This window comes from Schistocerca nitens, chromosome 10 (assembly GCF_023898315.1).
Source record: "Schistocerca nitens isolate TAMUIC-IGC-003100 chromosome 10, iqSchNite1.1, whole genome shotgun sequence".
Classification (NCBI taxonomy): domain Eukaryota; kingdom Metazoa; phylum Arthropoda; class Insecta; order Orthoptera; family Acrididae; genus Schistocerca; species Schistocerca nitens.
The window spans coordinates 54,862,826-54,881,811 of record NC_064623.1 but is presented as its reverse complement, the minus strand read 5'-3'; the positions used below and the strand labels follow the sequence as shown (position 1 = coordinate 54,881,811).

The window sequence follows — 18,986 nt, the reverse complement described above, 5'->3', positions numbered from 1 at the left end:
TTAAGAAGACAATTTTATCAGTGTGTTTCAGGGCTGAAGATCATGCCTTTCCACTGTGTACAACAATTAAATAATGTCCTCTCTGGAATTGCATAGTGTAACAGAGCATAGCGAACTTCAGATGAAATATTTGTGAAACATGATATGTAATCAGTTGAAATACTTTCCAACGACATTGCTACAGCAGCGAAACTGTAGACGATTAAGGTAGAAAATGAACAAAATCTTCACCCTCTTCTTTTTGTATGGTAGTCTGAAGTTTATTGTGGGTAAAAAAGATGAGGGCTAATCAACTTTCATAGGCAGGGTATGATGGCGTATCAGCATAATTCTACGCACCGAGAAAATGTATTTTAATAAACCTTCGGAGTTTGACGTTACATGATATAAGCCAAGTATCTGTCTCCAGATTGAAATGATGAACTCTGCAACAGCAGTAATATTCAGGGGAATCAACTTGAGGTTTGATGCTGCCCATCAGCTCTGAGCCATGACAGAGTGGTGTCATGATGGGTGACATCATGTGTGTGCAGAGTGTTGGTTTGTTTTGCTTGGGAGCATTAACAGTGTCAGTTAATACAGTATTTGTGGTTTTCACTGGGCCTGTAATGTGTGTTAGAAATTGTGATGGTGTGGGCACATTATTAGAGCTACAGGTTTAGCTACTTGAACAGACTATAACAAGTTTACACTAATAATCAGTCAGAGCTTAAACTTTATCTTTGGTTATCCTGGTAATGAAGATAAACATTGATTACAATTTATGTTAACTTGGAATTTCTTATGAATACATCTTCCATTGAAATATAAAATTCTTGTCTGACATGCTGCTTGAGAGATCGAGGCACAGTTTGTGTGTTAAACTATTATAACTCTTGTTTTGTTCATTTCTGAATTTCCATGATTTTTGGTTATCTGTATTGGTATCACTTTTTGGCTTTGTGTAAAAAGGCTTTTCAGTTGAGCTATATATGACAAGTGATGTTATTGATACCAGTTATAATTGGTTCACACTAATTTCCTTTTTTCTTTTACCAACTGCTTTATCAACTTATCGGGTTATTTTTGTTTTGCATATTTTTGTGGTTGTTATTTTAGTTTTTGCAGTTTGTCCCCATTCAAAAGCCTCATTATTCTGTGATTTTCCTGTTAGGCTCAATATTTATTGTTAAGAATTTGTACAATTTTGTAACTTTTGTTTATATTTTTGCACCACAGGAATAGGTGCATTATGGCTGCTATTTTGAAATTTTGTTTGTATTTCATTTTGAACCTTGTTATGATGTCATTGGTAAAACTCGATGGGTGTTTCGAAGGCTCTGGTTTATCCAGGTGCAGTATATCTATTGTCCTGCTGTGAAACATGTGTCTACAGTATTTCCATGTGTTTTCCTAACGGCCAGTGCTGTACAGTGTATTGCATCAGTTTCTTTGGGAATGTTTTGTGTTGGGAAAAGGAGGTTGCAAATCTAATCATGTTCATTGCAGACACTTCTCAATCAACAGAAAAAAAAAGTTTCGCTCGCACTCCACATGCCTTACCTGTACCATTCGCAACACACAGGGAGTGATAGCCGGGACAAATTCCCAGAGATCACGGCGGTTGCCAAGGGCGGGCGCGGGGGTGGCCAGCAGAACGGTCGACCCCCGCAGCGGCTGCCGCAGACACAGCAACCGCTGGCCAACGGGAAGCTCACCATCACCACGAACCCCCTGGCAGAGGCCGAGGTAACTGCACGATTCCTGGCATCCGGCACGGAACCTCGGGAAGATAGACGCAGTGTAACGGAATGTGTAGTTGGAATACTGGAGGTCTTGGGCCTGGAAAAGAAAATTGACTGCATGCCACACTGTTATCACTTACATTTTTCAAGTTGAAACTTCCATCCTAGTTAGTGCTCGCGACTATCCGTCTTGTTGCATGTCTCTGTAGTTGTGTAACTCTGAGGAGTTACTGTGGTGATAGTTACGTTACAGGAACTTTGATAAAGATTCCTTATGACTGTAGGTCTTGAGCTGTACTTAGAGATTTTAGTGCATGACCTGTCTTCTTTAGTCATAACCTGTGAACCATTCTCATTGTACACTCTTGTCTGAGAGAAGCCTGATATTTCACATTTCTCCAAAATTTTGTGGAACTCTTGTCACTGGTATTCAAGAATTAATGAGTATATGCATGCATGAGAAGAATTTTGGATACTGTGTACTGTACACTCTGCTGTTTATCAGAGGCAACAGTTTTGCTCTGCTGGAGAATAATATGTAATGTTTACTCTATTACCTATGTGAATGCAGGTATCAGCAGACTGAATTTGAAATTTTATAATTTATTATTATGTTCTAAATTATATGTGATATAAATATTATTTGTGTACTGGATACAGTGGTTGACTTTTACAAGGAGAAAGTAATGGAAAGGGAAAAAAATGTAAAATTTGCCATGTTAACAACATGGCTGCCTGTATCAAGTACTTTAGGTAGTTGTTTTCCAACATTGCACCAATAAGCCTGACCAGCAACCTCTACGGTGTAATGAACAGATAGCATTGAGTACATCATTTTGGTTGGATTAGACAATCGTGCTCTCAACAAGTTGTGATTCAAAGTGAAGGAGCTTTTCAGATACTCAGCCCAAATGGAAAGTGGTACACTACCTAGAATCTTTCTTGAAGTTATTCAGATACCTTCCATGCTTACTATTATCCATCTTTGTTGCAACAAGTGTGGTACATACGGAAAGAAATAGCTTTGAAGCGGACAAATAGTCATCATTTGTTTATTGTGGGAAAAGATAACTAATATGTTTCTCATTAAGTCACCCAACTGTGATGATTTAGTTATAGAAAATGCAAGAAACCACTGAAGGTCAAGTATCTAGTTAGTCTGAAAGTTTATTAAGGCCAGTTTCAATTAGAAGTTTGTGATGATGCAATAGCAGTGATGTGGAGCACAAGGCCTAGGATAGTTATCCACTGAGTACAATGAATGAAGTCTAGCCAATTGAGTCCCAAGATTGTATCTGGTGAGATTAAAGTTCCTTCCTACATCAACAGTGCTCGGTAGTGTACTCCAGATGCGGGACCGCGGTGTGGTTGGTGTAAGGCCTGGGATGAACCACTGATGTATACTGTGCTTCTTGTCAGTGGTAGCAATGCCACACAGCAGTGAGGGGAGGGGCCTGCTGTGGCAACATTCTGACTTTCTGGTACAGACAAGTCAGTGTTGTCTCTGTCCTGACTTGTATTGTTTTGCCCATCTAGAACTGTTGCAGTTGTTCCTCGGTGATGCAGCAAGGGCAGGCCAATGAGTCGGCAACCTGTAGGTACATTTTATCTAGCCATCAGACTGCATGTCCAGTTACAATCTCCTTGTCCACTAGGAAATTGCAACTGACCATCTAGCTCTGAGAGACTGGTGGCCTTGACACCGTATCCCTTCTCCCCCTCTGAGGAGAAGATGGGCAACCACTGTGATTGTAGGTATCTGGCAAAGTCGACTGTCGCACTGAGACCCGGGACCCCGAAAGGTGGCGGACCAGCGGTGCAAAGCAGTCCCTATTGGCAGTGGAGTGGTCAGCGGGTGCTGGCTGCTGTGGAGCCAGAAGGTTTGGAAATGAGGACAGAGAATTGTAAAGCATGGCCAAAGCAACAGGCGAGGAACGGTGTGAATGAAAGGAAGAAGCGAGCAGTAAAGCACGTACCCCGGAGGGCAGAGAGGGACACTGAGACCCAGCAGCAAACAGGATGGGAAGAAGCATGATGGGTGCGGGAGCCTGAGCGTGAGCACCTTGGCTGGGTCAGCGAGGAGGGATGCCAGGAGCAGAAGGTAAAAACAAAGTGCTAGGGTCGACTCAGTGGATGAGGAATGAAAAGATGGTGAGGGCTGAGCCCGTAGGGCAGTGATGAATCTAGCATGTTGTTGTAGGGCACCCAAATATGTGAAGGCCTCAGAGTGCCCAGCCATCCACACAGAGAGAGGTGTCCACAGCCGTAGTGGTGTGGCAAGTACAATGACAGAGGCACTTTCGGGTCCACCGTGGGAAGGTGGCATCTGGGAGGGACGACTGTGGCACATGGTCTGTCTGATGATCACAAAGGGGACCTTGGTGTGTCATTTGCTTTTGTAACCATTGCCAACTTTCTTGGTTTCAACTGAATGTGTGTCGGTGTAAGTGTATGTGTGAGCATTTTTTTTAATCTATTTTCTTAGGAGAGGAATGGGATTTGTGATCATCTATTGGAATGTTTGTCTCTTATACAGGATGCAGCAGAACTAAGCGAGCAGTGATAACTGCTCTGGTGTTGGGGGGGGGGGGGGGGGGGGAGCATTTGCACATGGTCTCCCTCTGTTCCATCCATGACCCCATTACAGTATGGCTGACATGGTTTGGACCGGAGCTCATTGGGGCTTTGCCATGTGTGTGTGTTTTGAAAATAGTCGGGCTGTGATCGTGAAGCAAAGAGCTTTTTGGTGACGGTTCAACATTCCGCATAACAGTGCCATTCCTAATGCAAACAAAATTCAGCCCTGGGGTGGGCAGTAGGAAAAAACTGGTAGCGCACTAAGAAGAGATACTTGTGGGCAATGCAAATCAGCCACAACACCAGATAGTTTGTAGCATTTGCCATTACTTTCTGCTTGAAGGCATGCTGTTGCATTGGGGATTTCAGATCACAATTTGGGGAGGATTTTGCATTTTGATTTTAATGTACATCCCTTCACAATAAAGATGCTTCAAGAATTGAGCCCAGCAGATTACACCAACTACTGAAACCTGTGCGAACAAATGCTTGCACAGATACCTCTGGAGGCAACTTTCTTCAGCAGTGATGAGGCACATTTTCATCTCAGTGGGACCGTGAATAAACAAATTTGATGAGGAAGGTGTGACTATAACTGTGCATTCCACGCATTATGTTTCAGTGTTCCAAAATTTTCTGTAGCCGAGAATGGAAGAGACCATTGAAGAAGAGGGAATAGGGGACTTGTTCTTCCAACAGTATGAGGCTACAGCTCACACAGCCCAAAATTCATTCAATGTTGTGAAGAAAATGTTCCCATGATGTCTGGCCTCTTTGAGGGGTGATGTGGGGTTGCCTGCATGGTCACCAGCATTTGTGACTTCTTTCTTTGGGGATACCTAAAGCAAAAGGTGTTTAAACATCACCTTACACCAAGCCAGAGCTAAGAGAGCAAATTATTGAAGAAGTGAACACCATATCTCGTGATATATTTAAATGAACTGTTGAGAATTTCAGAGATCTTCTCCAAAAGTGTATTGCTGTTAATGGTAATCATCTTGAGGGCATTATTTTCAACACTGGATGAATATAAAATTGTATGAAATATTGGTTTTGAATTTAAAAATATTCTTTCTGTATCCACCACAATTTCTTTTTTATAACTCCTCAAAAGCTTAATTGGTTCTGTCGCACTCAGTATAACCAGGCAGTGTAATGAGTGACCATGTGGTGATATAGCAGTAGATTCTTTTCTGACTTTGTTTTGTATATGTGCTAATTTTAAAAGAAAATTATTGCACAATGGGGCATCATAATGTCTCAGAATACGATCCAGAATCCTGCTATAAGCAGACATCAGCAATATATAGCTGCAATTGTTTACCCTTTTTGTACTCAGGAATTTTTTAGTTGTGTAGAATTATTGCTTGTGGTAGATATTCTCAATAAATATGAGCTAGGTAAGGGCCTGATTCTGCAGTGTCTTCAGTATAAAATCTCATTCTGTTTGGGCATGGTGTCTTCTTCACTTTTAATATTCTCAATTCTTTTTCAGTACAAGGGGTATTAATATCGATATCTCTCATTTGTAAATCTGTTTGGCAGCCAAATGTACATATGCCAATATAGCATATGCCAATATACCCACATATTAATACTTCTTAAAATGAAGCATTTTGTCTGTTCTCTTCAGTTTCAACACCGGTCTAACCCGCAAGAGATTGAACTGAAGGTATGTATCCTTTCTTTGCCTTTAGACATGATCAGAACTTCAAAGGATTTCCTGAGAAGTCTTCCTCATGGCCTGACTGCAAAAACTGTAGGATTACATGAGCCATAGCCCTTTTGATGGATTCACCATTTGGTGTTGCATTTTCTCTATCAGTTGGACTGTAATATCTTTCACAGTGAGCAACTTCTTCTGAATTGTACTATTAAATGAAGGTGACTTTTGCTATATTTTATTACTTTACATTGTATTTATTGATCTAGACTACAATTCATACGTTTCTTTCAACTTAAATGACAACTGTGCTGTATTTTTCGGGTCTGAGTGAAATGTTCTTACTTCGTCTTAAGCAAAGCTTGGGACGCAGCACTCGCAGAGCACAGAGTGCGATGTGGGGGAGGAGGGGCATAAATCTAGTGCTAGTGCCTCACCAGCTCAGCAACCATATGTATGTCAAGCAGCAATAACTCTTTCCAGAAGTGTTGTTATATTGTGTAATGTATGGAATATCAAACATTACTGTCCGATTGTTTAGCCAAAAATTATTATTTGACTTTTGCAAACATAAGCTGTTTTTGCTTTGCAGGTGATTTATTTGGAATGTAAACCCAATATGTATCATCAGTAATCAATATTCTGTTTGATAGTGTTAGAACAAGATAACTTGAATACTTACTTGATTGGTGAAAGATTAGGTTCAGGGTTGATCATTGTAAATAATAACCTGACAACATTTTGATGCAACTTCCAATTTATTCTTTACAGATGTGTCAGAAATATTCACAAACCTTTCACAGTCATTGCGTCTGTCTGATCTTCAAGGTTACTTTCAATAAGACATGATGTATAGGCCTACTACTAAACAAATCTAATACTACTTTGTCGTTTCTCTATAAGAAAATTGCTGCATTTAAGGCTCTGTATATGTCATGCTCATAACGTATAATGTGTATATGTCCTACTAATGCTTTACAGAAAATAAATTATAGTAAAATTAAAATGACAAGTGATCTCAAAACAAAGATTAAGAAGTCTAATTCAAATCCAGTCAAAATATGAAATATACCACAATTTTCAAATTATTAAGTCATCATGATGCAACATGTTTCTTTGTACTGCATAGCATAATCAGTATTCAAATAAGAATAGCAAATCGTTTTTCCCATTAAAAGTGATGTCATAGACAAAAGCATTAAGTGAATGAAGCACAACATAGAAATTAATCATTAAATAATCACTAGAAAAGTCATCAGCCATCAGCGTAGCATGAATCTTAGTATAACCCATATAATATCAAAAGATTAAAAGTTAATTCAGTAAATAAAGCAAACATAAAATTTTGCAATTCACCCTTGCAGAGAAATTTGTGCACATCACTGTTGTTCCTCTTATCACACTTTAATCGATGTCATGGTCTTTTTATTTAATTCAGCCTGTGGAACCTTCTCCACCATAGTTCCGTACACATTATCCTAGCTGTACATTTTATAGTTAGTTTTTCACTTAAATCTACTGTGAAATTAAGACAGTGAACTGAGCAAAAACATATATGTCTGCTTCCACATATTGCTATTATTCTTTCCCTTATTGTAACTGACAAGTCGAAATTACAAATTTACTCATCAGGACTACCCATTTCACACAAAATCACTTCATGTACCACATTATCACAAGGTTCTTTTGAATCATTTTAAACTGATTACAAAATTTGTTCTGATACTTTTCCCACCAATCAAGATACAATTCTTTAAAAAAATTAGACAGTTTTTCCCACACAGATTCTATGCATACAATAGATTTTGAATAGCTATCTATACTTAATGTTGAAACCTTGTCTACTTTTGACAATCCAGATACAATACATTCACTTTCCTCTGATGAATATTCATCTTTAACGACAATAAAACATTTTGTCTCATAATCAGTGTGCTGTACTTCATTCAAAACATCATCTTCCACATAATCATCATATGAAATAATTACATCATCAGTCTTGGCTATATCATATTGTTGTTATTGTTGTATTGTTGTGGTCTTCAGTCCAGAGATTGTTTGATGCAGTTCTCGATGCTACTCTATCCTGTGCAAGCTTCTTCATCTCCCAGTACCTACTGCAACCTACATCCTTCTGAATCTGTTTAGTGTATACATCTCTTGGCCTCCCTCTATGATTTTTACCCTCCACACTGCCTTCCAATACCAAATTGGTGTGTTGTGTGATGTCCTTGGGTTAGTTAGGTTTAAGTAGTTCTAAGTTCTAGGGGACTGATGACCATAGATGTTAAGTCCCATAGTGCTCAGAGCCATTTTTTGAACCAAATTGGTGGTCCCTTGATGCCTCAGAATATGCCTTACCAACTGATCCCTTCTTCTAGTCAAATTGTGCCACAAATTTCTCTTCTCTCCAATTTTATGCAATATCTCCTCATTAGTTATGTGATCTACCCATCTAATCTTCAGCATTCTTCTGTAGCAGCACATTTCGAAAGCTTCTATTCTCTTTTTGTTTAAACTATTTATCGTCTACATTTCACTTCCACACATGGCTACACTCCATACAAATACTTTAAGAAATGACTTCCTGACACTTAAATCTATACTCGATGTTAACAAATTTCTCTTCTTCAGAAACGCTTTCCTTGCCATTGCCAGTCTACATTTTATATCCTCTCTACTTCAACCATCATCAGTTATTTTGCTGCCAAAATAGCAAAACTCATTTACTACTTTAAGTGTCTCATTTCCTAATCTAATTCCACCAGCATCACCTGATTTAATTCCACTACATTCCATTATTCTCATTTTGCTTTTGTTGATATTCATCTTATATCCTCCTTTCAAGACACCTACATCATGTATATAAACATTTTCAACATTGGTAGTGTCCATGCAGGACATAGTGGCCAGTGCACGGTGATCAATTTTTTGTCCAAAGTGCTGTGTGAGCTCATTTGTTTGCTCAGAAGGGGAGGTCACATTGTTTATGCACTTTCAGCCAATCAGCCAGTTGGTGATGTGCTGCACTGACACATTTGAGCTGCATGCCCTTCAGTCTTCCTCAAATGATATTACGGAAAATATTCAGTAAAAAAATTGACTTATAGTTTTGTATGTCAGATTCACGATGATGTGCCTCTCATTCCGGTAATGTTTTAGTTATTGCGATATTTCCATTTAAGCGGGGCAATGCACAGAGTTTGAAGAAGTTTATAATGAAAAGTAGGGGTCATTATGATTTTGTGTTTGCTGCATATTACATCATATGTTGCTGCATATGAAATTTAGCTGACATATTGAATTTTTCTTTAGAGCTGGGTGGAAGTTTGTTACCAATATAGAAAACAGTGATTGTAGCTTACTCACTTGTGATTGCACACACCAGCTACAAGACCAAAATGAAATATCCTTAACATTCCTTGTATCTGATAAGTGGTTTGAGAAACTGAAATGAGAGTTTGGCAAATGACAGCACATTATCTGCTGTGGTATTTCAAAAACTTGTAGTGGGACTTTGAATTTTGCTGCGCTACACTCGTTCCCACAGATAAAAATTATACCGTCGCAGCGGTATGAGTGCTCGACGGCAGAGAAAATACTAAAATTGTAACTTTTTTTTGTTTTTCTATCCATTTCTTTATTGTCTCTCGAGAGAGGAAGCTTAATGCAGACGTGATCTGATGCTGATGTAAAAAACTTAATAGCTAGTCTTGATCTGATTTTAATGTGTAGACATATTGAGGAAGTTGTTATGAAATTTGAAGGAGGGAAGCAACATAAAATAAATTGCATTTAATATCAAGAAGGTTTGGTGTACATTAGAAATTCCTGGACAATGAAACTTATTGCAAGATTTCGGAGCAGACTTTTCACGCAGAAGTAGGAGATTTTTGAAGACCTGGACACCGCACGAAACAAGAAGACATGTTAACATGGTAAAGAATTAACTCTAAGCTACTCCATTTCCCCCTGTCAGTTACATTTTGTTATTCTCTGTACTTTTTCAATAATTTTTGTAGTGGAAATTGGTTTAACTTTTGCTCAAAAATGCCACAAGGACCACCCCAACAATAGCTTTTCCGAATCACGAAATCCGATTTGCTTTCATTCTTTCCCTTTTTCACGGTCATTTACAATTTTAAATCCCCCTTTTTATTCACCATTTCTTCCCACCATTTTCAACCTTTTCTTTCTTTTTCTTTTCTACTCTTTTTCTTTTTCTTTTTATTAAACACTACAAACTACAAACTTTTATGATGAAAGAATGTAACTCTTAAGGGTCATCAATATCTAGTGAAACAATATAAGTGAAGACATTACATGTCCTGTGGATGTGCTTTTTTTTAATAAGCTATTGACCTTACTTGTCATCATTTCCTTGCTTAATAAACTTCTTAAACCACTGTTTGAGAATTCTGTTGCTATTACATCTGCACAACATGTTAGTGAAGTGACATTGTATAAATCCCATTTTGCAAAAGAAGCAAATTTTAACACAGCAACAAGAAAGTTGTAGGTTTTACTCAAAATTCTCCACTCATGACACTCCTCTGAAAGTTATAAATGGTTAACAAGTCACGTGAAAATAAATCGCTGCTGCATTTTCAGTGGAATGCCTTTTAGATACTAACCAAAGCAGAGGTGACAGGTCACCTTTTTGGGTGACCATCATGCGAGTGTGGGTGTGGAGGGGCTCCGCTTAAAATTTATGAAAAACGTGAGCGTAATCTTCAGTTCAGAGTGACACCACCCCTCCAGCACTCAGTATTTCCCCTTGTGAACCCCACCACTATCATTCTCCCCACACTTGCCTCGCTGACTGTGCATCTGCTGGCACGTTATTCTGCGTGCGCTCAACTTCTAATCTAACTTCCACATAAAAATTTGATTGTTTCTGTGTTTATTTGACAGAGAGCCTTAAGTTGCAAATTTCTGACTTAACCTATATAATCTGAATGTTATTGTTGTGAATTTTGCTCTTTAGTTAACTGTTTACTGGAGGAAAGATGACTTTCTTTTATACCATACTGTGGACAGTATTACTACTGACTTCTTGTGTAAGGACCACAGAGAGAAGATAAATCAGGACTCATATGGAAGCATATAGAAATTTTTCTTTCCTCGCACCATTTACGAGTGAAAGAAGAAATGGAATGTCTAGCAGTGGTACAAGATACCCTCCACTATGGACTGCGTGGTGGTTTATGTAGTACATTTGTGGACGTAAATGATACTGAAGTCAGTGGATGCTCATAACCACAAATTCACATTTATCTGATAAACAGCTCGTTTGCAGTCTTGTTTTCAGCTTAACAGGAAAGTTTTTGTTTCTGTTATCACCTACTTCCACCTGTTTGTTATGATTCAACCTTCCCCCCCCCCCCCCCCCCCCCCCCTCTGCGCCCCAAACTTGATTCTCTAGTGCAGATGTAGCATTATTCATGACTTTTGAACATAAAAGGCACTGTTAACTGTATTGACTTTTTTCTATATGATATAATGTTGCTGCCTTCAACATATTTTTCATTTTAAGTAACTTTCAAACACACACACACTATTTATCTAAATTTGTGCAAGTGCTAGTCTAGTGAATTAAATTATTTGCAGAGTGGCAGAATATAAACTCATAACAAATACTCAGGTCATTGAGGAGGTGCTTTTTGGTCCTGGCATCTTAATGAAAGGTTAAAGATGCCATTGAAAACATTTCTGTTTCATATAATTTCAAACATTTACTACAAAAGCTAACTGTATGGAGATACTATATCTGATACAAACAAAATAACGAGTCATGCAGTTGCAGCCACAATCATATTTATAATCTTCAACAGTCAGTAATTCTTACTCTGTAAAATCTGTTATTAGAATTTGTTTCATCATTTTCAAAATTTTATACAGACTTCTTGTGACAATTCATTTTATATTTTTGTCTAGATTTATTAAATTATGCTCTTTTACAAATTTGACCTGTCTGATACAAATGTGTAATCATATTCATTTGGTTCATGTGTTGTTTTCCTTTTACAAAATTTCTTACTTATGTGAGATTTGTTAAATGTCTTCATACATTCAGTAATTATTCATTAAATATAATTATGCATACTTTGTTTTGTGTCATTTGTCTTATTTTTGTATCAGAAATCGTGGGTTTACATTGGTTACAACACTGAAGTGCTCACCTCTTGGATATTATTATTATTATTATTATTATTATTATTATTATTATTATTATTATTAGTCTTATTAACTACAAAATTGTAATTTCAAAATCAAACAAAATACCCAAATTATTAACCAGAAGTGTTAACTGTCTATTCAAAATGTATACACCGCCAGAAAAAAAGAGATAGTTTAGTGTTACAGGCACCAGAGCACCATCTGTGTCTTCCCTTCAGTACAGAATACTCACAGCCAGAATTAGTTTCATCATTTTCAAAAGGCTCATGTGGTGCAAGCACGTGAAGCAAGCAGGCAACCATGACATGGAGACACACTCATACTTCCCACAGCCAACTGAGTGAGTTTGAAAGGGGTCAAATTGTGGCCTTCCACGTGGCAGGAAGGTCCTTTTGGAGAACTGCCACATGAACTGAAAGTGCTGCGTTAGTTGTGCAACAATGCTGGAATTAGTGGTTGCACCCATAGATGAGGTTGTGGATGTCCACGCAGCACAGATGCCTGCCAGGATTGTCGTATTGTGAGAGCAGCAGTGGCAGAGTGTCAGCTAGCACAGCACAGCTAAGAGCACTTGTCAGCCTAGACATGTGAACATGAACTGTTGTGAACTAGTTATTAGCAGTGCGACTATGGGCACGACACCTCTAGGTCAGTCTTCCACTCACACCACAGCATCAATGTACACGGCTCAGCTGGTGCCGTCAGATGATCACTTAGAAAATGGAATTGTATGCTGTGGTCTTCAGAAATAAAAGCAGATACTGCTTGCATGCAAGTGATGGTCGTTTGTGCATACGACATAGACCTGGTCAGTGCTGTCTCATAGAGTACACTTGTCCTAGACACACTGGCCCCACCACGGTCTGGTGTGCGATAACCTTCAACTCTCGTTCACCTTTGGTGTTTCTGGAGGGGATACTAATCAGCAATCAGTATGTGCAGAATGTTTTTAGACCCATTCTTTTGCTGTTATTGCAATGGGATAGTGATGTGTTGTTCCAACAGTGTAATGCTCACATGCATATTGTCCATAGAACTCGTCATGCTCTGCAAGATCTGTGGCAGCTTCCCTGGCCAACACATTCTCCAGTCTTGTCTCCAGTTGAGTACATTGCGGATATGATGGGATGAGAAGTGACTTGTATGACTCTCCAGCCAACAACTCTTACTGAACTACACGAACAGGACAGTATTTGCCATCTGTGTGATGGAATGAATGCCAGAGTCAGTGTCTACATAGCTACCCATGGAGGCTACACTAGAGACTAATATGAATGCTTCAGCTTGGGTCATGCTAATATCCTTAAATGTAATCATTTCATGTACTCCATATACACTGTTGGACCAAGAAATATTGAGTGAATTAGAAACCTGTAGATAGGTGTACAGATTTTTTTCTGGCAGTGTATTATTGAAAAAAAAAAAAAAACCTGAAATTACCAGTTACAGGATCAAAAAATATGGGTGTATTGGGTTCTTCATTAAACATATGAATCATTAGTACATTATAGGATGTTTAAAATGGTTACATTTCAACAGGATGAGAGCCTGATGGAGGCAGCGCGCAGCCAGAACAACAACTGCGAGGGCGTGGACCCGGCCACGGGGGCGTCGGTCCCTGCTGGCTCCACGGAGCTCGCCTGCTGGCGGCAGCAGCAACAGCAGCAGCCACAAGCGCCGATCCCGTACTCGTCCTCGAATCTTCCCCCAGAAAACTACGTGTGAGCACCCGAAGCTGTCATCACATTTGTAGCATACAAACACACTTTTAGATGCAAATAGTGAGACTGCTGCAGTACCATCATTTCAGAAAGTGCTGTAAGAAAAAAAATAGTACCTGCGATACCTTAGTGATGCAGTGTGGTGCAGATCACTTGAATGTGTCGAGTCTGTGGCTTTCCGTTTGTGCACTGTGGATGTACACTTATCACCAGACATGTGGTGTATCCGTAAGAAATGAAGACTATGAATACAGTGCATTGCTCCTTTACTAGCTTCTATTTTGGTAAAATAGTTAACAGCCGTAACTCCGTCCTGAAACTAATCTCTTCCTACTGCAGTAACATGGCCAGTGCCGTGGGCTGGAAGGTGCTTGTGATTCGTGAAGGACACCTTTTTCTGGTGCTACACCTATCAGACTTCAACTTTCAGCTTATTTACTTGAGAAGAGAGACTGAACCCATGCCCACAGATCCAGTTTGTGGGCAGCATACAAACGTCTTGTGTTCTTTACTAAACTGGAATGTGTACAATTTATTTCATTGTGTAGCTCTTTTATCATGAAATGTTCTTAGCTTGTGCCTGGTATCCCCTTGGAGCAGTAGATAGGTACACAGTCATATGAGATAGAGATTGTGAGGGGGACTTCCTTTCCAAATTTCACTATTTAAAGATATCACACTTTCTTACTTCAGACAGTTATTAAATTGAGACTTCCTCGTCCTTCCCTATATTATGCAGTGGGGATTGGGGTGGGGAGGCAGTGAGGAAGAGTATACAGAGGAATCAAGCAGTTAAATTCTATCTCCAGTGATTTTTTTGCATCCACGAATCATGAATCACTGAACCCAAAGAACCAAAAAGAAGTAAAGAGGAAGAGAAAAGAAAAATGTTTGTTGAATGCACAATTCAGAAATTAGAAGTAGTTGTGAGAGGAGTCAATCTAAAAGTAGAGACATTTTTATTGAAGATAATGAAAGAGAAATTAATTTGCAACATATTTTGGTATCTCTGCTATTTTACTATGTACCACTATTCGAATTTAAACATTCATTGTAGTGCTACACAAGCTTTCTGCACACTCAGTTGCTGTTAAATTGCTGAATGTCTCATTAGCATCCTCTTTCCGTTTACTGTTATTTCCATTGTGCTTTTCGCAAAAAAAGAATCCTTCAATTTCAGAGAAACATGGTAATCACTTGGGGCCGAGTCTGGCCCGTTAAGGAGAATGTCCAAAAACTTCGCATTCTGCCTACATAACTGTAGGTCAGTCAGATGGTTCTTCATTAAAAGTATTTGTTCATCCAACATTAAACATTTTCGAACTGAAGTTTTATTCATAACATTTCCAAGAAGTCCAGTTATCAGTGCATACATTTTGATGAGGGCAGATATTTTTTTTTTTTTTTTTTTTCATTCAGAAACCACATTACACCATGAGCCTCACACTTGGTGGTACAGTTACTTTTGTCACACATTTTAGAATCGGACTACTAAACAGTAAACGATTGTTCCCGCTTTTTCTTAGTGTCACACTGGAGCCAGTGATTATGAAGGTCTCTGACATTATGGAGGGGTGGGGGGAGAGTTTCACAGAGTCTCTCTTGTATTTGGGAAATTCCATCCTTGTGGCATTTTCACTTGAAGTGTAACACAGTTTTGAAGGAATGGAGAGTTTGTTCAGTCACTTAAATTAATGGACAAACAGATACTGCAAAACACTCCGTATAAGAATAACTAAGGGAAAAGTACGTCATCTCAGAAAATCAGAAAATAAAAGGAATTTGATACATCTAGTGGGACAGTTATGTAAACAGAATGTTTTTTTTAAAGAGAAATAACCATTATGTTTACATAACTGTCCCACTATATATATAGTGATTATTGTTGCAGTGACAATTGTCATGCCCATTTCACTCTCTGGTCTTTCATTTGTCTTTGCCTAAATAGTTAGTGACATTCAGTTATTCAATCCTATTTTTCTGAAGCTCTGGAAAAAGTTTAAGGGGGCACCATGCCACAGCATAAACATATGTTAAGAACCAGTAGCTAATTTTATGGCACACAGTTTCTAGTGTGTTATGTCCTCAAGGAGGCAGCTCAGAAGTCTTTGTGCCCTTGTACATACATTAAAAAACTATAGGTTTGTTACGAGAAAGCACAAAGTGCCTGTATAGTGCAGTTGCTTGTATGTTTGCAGAGTAGCAGTCTCCAAATAAAACAGTACTTCTTAGTAGAAAAAGTCTGCAAGGGTTCAGTTTTCCTTGTGTAAACACATCTGATGGAATTAGAAACGTAAGAATGACTTTTCAGAAAATTGTCAATATTTTAAAAAATAATTTTTTGTACAGACTTAACTCTGCACAGTAAATCACACAGTAGTTGTATGTATCAACTAAAATTAAAATCAGATTAATATTGAAATGTACATGAGTGCATTAAAATGTCAAATGAAAATAACAAAAAAATGTAAACCAAACACAATGATGCTCTTGGTTGCATAAATGAGCAGTCACACTGTATGTACACTTTCTTAGGGAAGTAATGCAGAAGTAGTGAAAGGTCTTCAAGCTCAAGTTTCAAATCTTTATTCACTTCTAAGGTAACTAAATGTGCTGTGAGATATCTATTTTAACTGTATATATCTAGAACAGTATTAGTCCTTGTAATGATAACATACCTGTCAGTTGACATGGTTCTTCATTGCTTACTAGTGAGACTGCATACCTGAAACTTACAAAAGAATATGGTTGTGAGGGTGTGGAATATTTTATATTATTGATAGTAAAATAAATCAAACTGAAATAACTAAGACTGTATTTTTAAACATTTTTATATCAAAAGAATGAATGTACTCTTGTATATATTGTAAACCTACATGAAAGTATTTCTTGCTATTAAACTATCACTTATTCCTATTTAATGGATGACCATCCAGGAAACACTTTACAATGTTTGAATGTGGACCAAAAATTCCACACATCACATAACTTTCCTCTTCCTTCAAATAAAAGGGTAAAAAGTAACTATTTCTTTATGTATCTCATAATAAATGCTACCAAGATTAATGTAATATTTTTTCATCAAATTTGAAACAGAAGTTATACAGATTTTTATACATTAAATTTCCTTTCTCATAGATCCAAGGCAATGACCTATTTAATATGTGAAATGTGGACAACTAACTTTGTACACATCAGCTTTTTAGTGAGCAGGCATTAAAGGTTCATGTAAAGTCGATTTTTCAGTCATGGCTTTATCTCATGTGTACACTGTGATTCTCAGAAGTCTACGTGTAATACAGAAACAAATTTATTCATTCCTGATGTGTGTGTTCTTGCCAGTATAAATTCAGTACATTGCACAATCTTGCCAATGCAACAAGACTTAATTAAGTTGCAGTGTCAGTTTTTGTATTGATGTAATTTATGTATTATATTATTTGTATAACATCTAAGTGATTGTTAATATTTTTGCTCTATTTATAAAATATATTAGCTAGTTTTATAAAAAATAAAATATATTGTTTTTCTTTTTTCCCAGCCGTTTCTTTTATTTTTCCAAAATAAATGGATGTGCTAGATCAGATCAGATTAGATTAGATTTACTTTCATTCCAATTGATCTGTAGCGAGGAGGTCCTCCAGAATGTAGAACATTTCAGAAAAACAATAATACATGACAAATATTTACAACTGAAACAAATAAGCTAATGAACCTTCCACAGGTCCCAAGTGGAATGATTGTCATTTTTTTTAATAAACACTATATGAAAGAGTCATTTTACAAACACTAATGCACTGAATTTAAAATAAAAAAAGTTTTTATTTATTTATAAGATAATAAACATGTAATAGAACTACTACAACACTTATTTACATTGAACACATTACTGCACTGAAATGGTGCAGAAGTTAGATTGTACTTACACACACACACACACACACACACACACACACACACACACCCTTATTTACAATGAACACATTATTGAACGGTTCTACTGAGAAATTCATCAATGGAGTAGAAGGAGTTGGCCACCAATAAATCCTTTAGTCTTCTCTTAAACTGAATTTCATTGGTTGTTAAGCTTTTTATGGCTGCTGGCAAGTTATTGGAAATGTGTTTTCCTGAATAATGTACACCTTTTTGCACAAGAGTAAGTGACTTTAATCCTTGTGAAGATTATTCTTATTTCTAGTATTGATTCCATGAATTGAACTGTTGGTTTGAAAAAGTGATATAATTTTAATGACAAATTTCATTAAGGAATAAATATATTGGGAAGCAGTAGTTAGTATCCCTATTTCCCTAAACAGGCTTCTGCAGGATGTTCTTGAGTTCACACCACATATAACTCTTACTGCACGTTTTTGTGTCCAGAAAACTTTAGCTTGACTTGATGAACTACCCCAAAAAATAATCCCATGTGACATTATGGAATGAAAGTAAGCACAGTATACCAGCTTTTTCATTTTATATCCCCTATGTCTGACACAATTCGCATTGCAAATAGAGATTTGTTAGGACACTTCAGCAGGCATATACTCGTGGGACACCCCTTACAAGTTCTGAAGTGCATGTAGTGTGTTTTTTCAAAGTTTAGTGACTAAGAATTGGCTAGGAACCAGTGATTAATGTCCACAAATATTTTATTAGCCGATATTTCTAAGACTACACTTGATTTGCTATTTATTGCAATGTTTGCATCATCGACAAACAAAATGAACTTGGCATCTGGTAATGTTACTGATGAAAGGTCATTGATATACACAAGAAAAAGTAAGGGTCCTAAAATGGAACTTTGTGGGAACCGACATGTAATTAGTTCTCAGCTGGATGATGCCTGATAGCTTAATACATGTCTCTTTCCAAATAACACCCTCTGTTTCCTGCCAGAGATATAAGATTTGAACCATTTTGCAGCATTTCCTGTTACACCCTAATATTCTGATTTACTTAAAAGGATATTGTGATTTACACAGTCAAATGCATTTGACAGATCACAAAATATACCAGTTGCTTGCAATTTTTTGTCTAATGAATTAAGCACATTTTCACTGTAAGTGTAGATAGCCTTTTCAAATATCAGAACCCTTTAGAAATCCGAACTGCGACTTTGAT

At 37.6% G+C, this 18,986-nt stretch overlaps 1 protein-coding gene across 3 annotated transcripts in view; it reads left to right on the top strand.

The window, feature by feature from the left end:
- LOC126210097 (interference hedgehog) overlaps positions 1–17,348 on the top strand; it is a 640,582-nt gene extending 623,234 nt beyond the window's left edge. For 2 of the 3 annotated variants that reach the window (XM_049939232.1, XM_049939231.1), the window contains exons 14-15: positions 1,565–1,728; positions 13,684–17,348. In XM_049939232.1, the coding sequence (XP_049795189.1) occupies positions 1,565–1,728; positions 13,684–13,869 (350 nt within the window). In that variant the 3' untranslated portion in view covers positions 13,870–17,348. The remainder of the gene's footprint in view (positions 1–1,564; positions 1,729–13,683) is intronic. The other variant, XM_049939233.1, reaches the window with a different exon arrangement.
- The last annotated feature ends 1,638 nt before the right edge of the window (positions 17,349–18,986 follow it).